This window comes from Cornus florida, unplaced genomic scaffold (genome assembly GCF_030987335.1).
Source record: "Cornus florida cultivar Cherokee Brave unplaced genomic scaffold, ASM3098733v1 CherokeeBrave_3.0.0_Hap2_Chr04, whole genome shotgun sequence".
In the NCBI taxonomy this organism is placed as follows: domain Eukaryota; kingdom Viridiplantae; phylum Streptophyta; class Magnoliopsida; order Cornales; family Cornaceae; genus Cornus; species Cornus florida.
Window position 1 is genome coordinate 88032458 of NW_026775574.1, and position 7969 is coordinate 88040426.

The 7969-nt window shown below is 35.5% G+C and overlaps 1 protein-coding gene across 2 annotated transcripts; it reads right to left on the minus strand.

Moving 5' to 3' along the window:
- Nucleotides 1–1312: 1312 nt before the first annotated feature.
- LOC132302304 (probable pectate lyase 18) lies at nt 1313–2950 on the minus strand. 2 transcript variants are annotated; one of them, XM_059799146.1, is made up of 4 exons: nt 2841–2950; nt 1908–2639; nt 1654–1792; nt 1313–1534 (listed from the first exon to the last, which is right to left on the minus strand). In XM_059799146.1, the coding sequence occupies exons 1-4, from the start codon at nt 2948–2950 to the stop codon at nt 1313–1315; spliced, it is 1203 nt and encodes a 400-aa protein (XP_059655129.1). The 2 variants fall into 2 exon arrangements, with proteins under 2 accessions (XP_059655129.1, XP_059655128.1); XM_059799145.1 differs by having other exon boundaries at nt 1908–2642.
- Between the last annotated feature and the right edge of the window lie 5019 nt (nt 2951–7969).

Sequence of the window (7969 nt, forward strand, 5' to 3'; positions counted from 1 at the left end):
CCACACAAGATACTAAAGTTGCTATTTATATGAATTAAATGCTCGTATGCATCTATTTGAAAAGTTTAAATTGTTAGATAGAGTTCTCTTTAAAGTTCAAGACGAGAAAGACCCCTCTAATTGAAGGTTTATTATTCCAAATATCAACCCTAAAATGTCATTGTCATGACAGTGGAAATAATTTAATTAGCCCGAAGATTTATTATTCCAAATATCAACCCTTTGAATTATATCCCGTTATAGTGAGACCAATTCATCAATTTCATGCACTCGATATCGGACTTTGCGAAATAATTCACAAACAACACATGTCTAAGACTCGGAAGTCATTTCCATTCTCTCTCAATTTTGTGTGATGTTATTAATGTGTTAAGCAAAAGGTGGTTTCATGGATCAAAATTAGCCAACAAGGCACTCACACCTATTTGGTAGTCTATTTTGTGCCTTTTCACTGCGTATTGGTTAACGAGCGATTAGAGATTGAAACGTGGTCCAACTAGTGACATGGCTCAATCTTATATATAGACTATTCACTTGATCGACTATTCACTTGATCTAGAGAAGGTGAGGAGGAAGGGTTGGTTTTTGGTGGTGCGGTGGCGGCCGGTGGTTGAGGAGATGTTTTTTTTTTAAGGATAAAATGATAAATTTTATAAAAAGAAAAGAGGAGGATAGCAATAGCTAACCAATACATGCAGTGTGGTTGAGGAGATGTTGCTGCCCGCTGGTTGTGGTGAGGTTAACGATCAAGAGAAGGTGGGGGAGAATGGTAAGTCCATATGTTTTTAAGATGTGAACATTTTTTAAGATGTGGTGGCAGGTTGTATTGGGTTTTTTTTATTTATAAAAATGGAGCAATTTTAGTGATGTTTTCCTTATATTTATATATATTATTTTATTTCTTTTATTTTATTCCAAGGCATGGTTTAATTTCCTTGTAAGTCCTTTTTCGCACAATTGGAAAATGTAGGGGTGTTTATTGACATGGTATATAATAGCGGTATTTTTGCAGTTAACTCTTTAATTAATTTATACACATATATAAATATCTTCTGATCCAAACAATAACAATAATGAAGATATTAATAGAAGTAAAAGTAAAAAATTAGTAGAATCGAAGCGACTTTATTAATAGTAAAAATTATTAATAAAATCAAAGCCAATAAAAGTAAATCCTAGAAATACATTCTTGTAACCTACCGTCAGTGCTCCCTCATATATATTTGTTTTTCTAAATTTCTACTTAGCCATATTGTGGCATATTAATTAAATTGGAAAGTAAATTTACTAAACCTAGCTAGGGCCTAATTGATCAGCAACGAGAACCCTTTCTGCATTTGAGTGCACCGGCGCTACTCGTCATCGCACCCACAAAAGAAGATGGTTTTGCACCCACGCTTGAAGCCCTACCAAAGCTTGATGAGGATGCACCACCCGATGTTGTGAAATATGCACCATTCAACATCAAGTCCCCATTTGACCTCCAATTCCAATTCTTCCATTCACTTTCTGGTGCAACCTCATGTTTGGTCACCTGCATATATAGGTCATAAAAATATATTCACACACAAATTTATATATATATATATATATGTATATATGTACATATATGAAGTAGTATAGGAGCTAGGGCACTTATAATAGGGTTTTCACCTCTTTGCTGTCTTTGTTATCTGATGCAAGAAATCTGTTGCCTTGGCTGTTGATGGTGGGGTTTGCACTTCCTCCAATGGCATACGTTCCCCAACGGGTGTAGTCATTGTTCACCACATGGAAGTAACCATGTCTACATCTGCGTAAGTAAAAACAACCATCTCAATCAAATCAAATAATATTTTCTTGGAGAAACACTAATAACAGTCGCTCACACTAGAGTTAGAGTAACTATATAGCATTTTCTACTTTACCTTGGCATTCTTTGAGTAAGGCCTTCACCAAAGTGATTGAAGGCAACAGTGACTTGCATGTTCTTGTCCTTAGTGAAGGAATCACTGTGGCCCAAAAGCATGGCCTTATCATGGTTGCTCATGTAATTGTTTGAAAGGGTGATGGCAGTGGATGCAGCAACGACATCAATCAACCCATCAAGGCAGTTTGACAAGGTGCAATGGTCCACCCAAATATTGCTCGCTCCGAAGATGTTCACCCCGTCACCGTCCGATAAGCCCCTATGCCCGTAGTGGTCTGGGGAGTCCCTCACCATAGTATTCCCTCCTTGCTTGCAATCATGTATGTTGATCCCATGTATAATGATATTATTCACGGACTGTATGGTTATGCATGGACCACCAGCAATGTGGACGTCAGCTCCCCTGCCGTCGATCGTCTTGAACGAGTTCATGATCAGCTCCGCCTGGAGTTTGATGGTCATGTCACGAGAGAAAACGATCCACAATGGCTTATCCTGAATCACGGCGTGACGGAGTGTCCCCGGCTTAGGGTTCACTGGGTGATCACCGGAGTCTGTGACCACGTAATACTTACCGCCTTTTCCACCCATGGCACCCTTCCCGAACCCGATTGCACAGTCGGCCAGCCGCTGGCGCTTCTTCTCCCAATGGGGGACACAGCGCCAGCAGTCGTCAATCGGATTGCCGGACCCACAAGGGCCCAAATTCCTCCTAGTGGCATTAATAATACTACTGCATAGAAAAAATGTCACACATTATAAAAAATAAAAATAAAAACAAATGGAATGTGAGGTATAACAGTAAAAATTATCAAAGCACTGAATGTACTCGATGATAGATTATGGGGGTGAAACCCGACACTACTATTACCACTAAATATATATATATATATATTCATATTGCTAAGACTTAAGAGGTGGAGCCACTTACTTTTGTACTTCTTGTGCTACTAGTTCAGGGTCATGAACTGGTGAGGAGGCAATGAGGGATGGAGTGAGGACAGAGAAGAGGAGGATAAGAGAGAGTGAAAGAATTGCCATTGTTGGCTCTTTTTCTCTCTGGAGACTGGGGGTAGTGAGAGAAACTTTTAGAGAGAGTAGGAAGGGAGAGATGAACTAAGTGATGGGGTTTGTAAAGGGATAAAAAAAGCTTGCGAAATGGCGAAATTAAACTAAGCATGTGGGGTCCATAGCTGTCCTATATATATATATATATATATATATATATACCGTGATGAAGTTGATTGATACGCATAAAACCAATTATATGTCTCTCAAATTAACATTTTTATTAATCTTTGATTTTTTAACTTTTTAAGGTGACATGCATTGTCTCATTTTCAACAAATTACTATATTGTCTTTTAAATTCTAAATATATCCAATACAACTTAATTTTTTTTAAAAAAGCTTGAAAGGTAATTATGAAAATATTGTATTTAATTTGTTTGACTTTATAAACTCCACAAATTTGGAACATAATATATATTATTTTCGATTAGGAAAATAATATTATTGACAAGTTTAATACCCCAATTTAAAATCGACAGAGATAAAAATATGACGTGGTTATTCTAAAATTTCAACTTATCCATAAAATAAGTCCCTTCCCTTATCTTTTAGATTTTCCATAATTTCCTTATATTTTAGTTTTCCATATATAGGCGTATCATTTTTTTTTTAATTATTTTTCTTTTGGGTACAAAATTGAGAACAAATACTACAATGTTTTTACAATTTTGCAATGCTTTGCAATTTTTTATTTATTTTTTTAAAATAATCCACTCCTTGTGTTTGTTTCTAGGAGTCAAATAATAGATGAATATTAATAATCAAATACACAATCTTTTTATATATAATGAGAACATATACTTTTTTAGGAACTTGTTTATGTTCAATTTTCTACAAAGTGATCCAGGAAAATAGGTTATGTTGTAACTCATTGTTGCCATTGAATTTGAAAGTATGTTTAAGCTTTTAAGCTATTAAGGGCTCGTTTGATATAATTTTTGCTTCTACTTTTACTCTGAAGAGGAAGAGAAGCAGAAGTTAGCACTTCTATCTGGCTTATAATTAGTGTTTGGAAACTGTTTTTTAAAAGAGTTTTTATGGATACAAGACTTTTTTTTGTTTGTTTGGCACAACATTTAGTAAAGCTCTTTTACTATTGAAATAACGATTTTGTCCTTGAAATGATACATTGCTGGTCACGTCTTCAACTGTGAAAGAGATATTGAGATAATTAATAGATCATCAAAATAAATATGCAAAGCAAAATTGCTACTAGTGTTCTTTAAATAAGTTACGCACACCATAATCAAAAAATTGATATTTGGGATACAACTTATCATTAATTTTATATTTTTAGAATACAATCTTAATTTTTTAATGATAAATAAGGAAGCATCCACATTCAACTTAAATCGGTCAAAGGCACGAATGAGGCTGCCAATGTTGAGCCTGAATACAAGCACTAGGTTCTAACAAAGTTGCAGCAAACATATTAGCTGGATGGAACTCATGTAAATGAAAAACTGCTCTATCCATTATAGCAACTGGATCCCATAAAGGTCCACATAAAACCTCTGATCAAATGTTATATCCATTATATTCCTACTTTTCCAAATCTGCCAAGAAATAGAATATGCAAGACTAAACAATTTGGTAGATGTTGGAACACCACTCCATATCATTACTCAACCATTCCCACCTTTGATATCAAGCACCATCACAACTATCAACATTTAGCCTAAGTGGTGTGAATCTAAAACTATAATGAAAAGAAAATCAATTCACTCTTCTTTCTGTTAATAGTTATTTCTTCAAAAAGGTGGTGGGAAGTGAAAAGAAAATCAATTCACTCTTCTTTCTATTATAGTTATTTTAATCAAACAGGTGGAGGGAAGTGAAAAGGAAACCAATTCACTCTTTTTTTTATATTTCTTTCATCAAACATATGGTGTGCACCAAAATTTATAATGAAAAGAAAATCAATTGCCATTGACATGGTCTCTAAAGTGGATCGATTGTGATCAAGAACCAAGCTAAAAACCATGTAAGAATTTAAGAAATAGGAAAAATAATAATGTAGATTGAATCCTAATGTGAAGTTAAGAATTCAAAATCATAATAGTCTACCTGTACAAACCAAACTCAAACATATTTTTAATCTGACTTCATCAATTTAACACTAGAAAATTCAAAAGGCATTTCAATTTCATGTTTGTAGCCAATATGAGAATATTGTGGCCGGAATACAAGCCATAATCACCGGAATCATTAGAAATAGTCGGGTGAGAAAATCATTGCCGGTGTCGAGAGATAATCAACGGAATCGTGAGAAACTAGGCAGCGTGAGCAAAAGTTGACGTCTTCAAGAGAGAATCGCCGAAATTAAACAAAAAAGTATTGCCGAAGTTGGTGACATGATGTTCTCCCAAATTTGTGGTTGTGGATGGTCATCCTTCCCAAGTGAATGCCGCCGGTGGATGTGAGCGTTGGTGCTATCGTCGGAAAAAACTTAGAACTAAAGATTAAAAGAAATCGCCGGAGAAAACAAGAGCAGAAAAGGTACATTCGTGAGTTGGCATCAATGGCAATGGTTTTGCTTGGGACATGATTGGAATAAACATTTGTTTACTCATAAAACAAAGGGCACGATGGGAATTATAAAAGTTTCATTAAAATAAGAAACGGCTTCCCGAGTTTCTCTTGGAAGAGTGTTTTCCAAAAGCTGCCCCCTACCAGCTTCGCCTAGAAGAGCATAAAAATGTCAAAAGCTCTTCAGCTAAGCAATCCAAACACCTGTGAAAATAGCTTTTGGACTTTGAAAGTTAAAAATAGCGTTTAAAAAGTCAATCCAAACATGCCCTAAGTAAAGTTGTCTACCTATCCTTTTAAGTTCAATTCCTTCACATTCTCATCTGATGTGAGACAAGATTAATATTGCACTAACTTCAATTACACTTATCGTACTTTGTCCAATTTTAAAAAAGACTTTCCCACATTTGCAATTTGCAAAAATTCAGTTAAAACCCTTGTTTTTTCTAACACAGATTAGTTTCTCTCTCAGTCAACGGTCAAAGATAGTTAAAGACACTTTTTTACGGACATCAACAAAAACTTAAATTTTACTACTCAAATTACCCCGGTTTTGTTTGTCTACACAGCGTATCAAAATCCACCTCAACAGTCATGTTTGGATATTGGGACAGATAAAGGGGTGCAGCAGCAAAAACATACTGTTTCAGGCTGAGGCTGCTGCGGTGGCGGACAGACAGTTTCCGCTGCTACGTTCTTCCGATCCTCTATTTCTCTCTCTAAAAAATCTCTCAGCAGGCCCCTTTCTCTCTCTAAATTCTCTCTCTCTTTGTACCAGAATTGTGGTTCTCTTATATATATATATATATATATTTGTCTCACCATGTTACAAACCCACATCACCAGAAAGAAACGACCGGCAGTAGATGAAAATACGATGAGCAGCGAGTGTGATTGGTCGCATTCCTGTGAGAAGTGGGTCTTGTTCTCACCGGCATGGAAAGGATGGCTGCTGATCGGCGGTTCTGTTCACCGTCTGTAACTCTTCAAAAAAATAAAAATAAAAATAATTGCAGATCCCCTAAACTCTATCCCAATAAATTTGTGAAAGGCAATTTTTTTCACAGGCCAATCAGTTTCCCCCCACCGCAATTTTTCAAAGTTCAACCCAAATGATCTTTTTGAGATCATTGTATTAAACTTGCCACTGTGTATGTATTTTGCTACAATTCTGAAACAAAACCCATTTGGGATGTATGTGTATAAAGTATATAGTAGAAATATACTATTTACTTATATGCATATGTACTTGCATGTGCTTAATTTTGATTTAATTCTGAAACAAACCCATTTGGGAGTGTATATATATATATATATATATATATATATACACACACACATCTGTATGATTATGCACAACGTGTACTTTAGAAGGTTTACTGGATAGAGAAAACAAAGAGAGAAGATGAGAAAATAAAGAGAGAAGATGTCAAACACGACCGATGCCGTTCAGTTCTCTCCGTCCCGCTCTTGCTCGCCGTAAAAGAGCAAATCAGTTAAAAGTGAGCTGGTTTGTTATTGTTATTTTCTAAAACAACAAAGGGTAAATTAGTTATTATATTTATTTATTTGTTTTTGTCAAAAGATAATGTCTGACGAGGTGTGATTGAATTTTTACAAATGTGGGAGTTCTCTTTGAAGATTGGACAAAGTACAGGGGGTGTAACTGAAGTTAACCCTTAATACTTTGACAATTTTTTTTTATTTATTTTAACTCGTAACGTCCTCATTAGTATACTCTTGTTCACCATACTAGAGGCAGACTCGGATAGGGAACTTCCTTGTCAACGCTTCTTTTGAAATCGCATGGTCCAAGACCTTTCCCGTCCATCTCAGATGTGAGACGAACCCTTTGACATTCTCTTTTATCAGAACTTGTCATCCGTACCAGTGTAGAGACCCTAACCGATAACTTTTGTATAGGTGCCTGGTATGACACCACATAAGATACTGAAGTTGCTCTGATACCTCTTAGATGAATTACATACTCGTATCATCTATTTGAAAAGTTTAAATTATTAGATATAATTGTAATAAAAGTTAAAGATTAGAAGACTCCTCTTAACGCGTATTCTGTTGAAAATATCAAGATGCATGTAACTAGCTAAAAAATCTCATTAAAAATGGGCTTCACTAGTGACTGCCCAATTGATATTGCTAAGGTTGATCTCAAGTTCCCTTGGCAAAATTTTAATGGGAACGTGATCGAGTCAAGTTTAGTGGACAATGGGTGGTTCCTCGATGATGGATTGGTCATGAGTTGTGACTTGTGATCATGTAGTTTAGTTCTGTCAATCTGTAGTTGTCCAGCACATGATTGTATCCTTAAATGTCAATGCCATGACACTGAGAATAATTTAATTAGCCCCACTAATTGAAGGTTTATTATTCCAAATATCAACCCTCTAATGGAAGATTCGAATTATATAGTGAAACTAATTCATCAATTTTGTGCACTTAA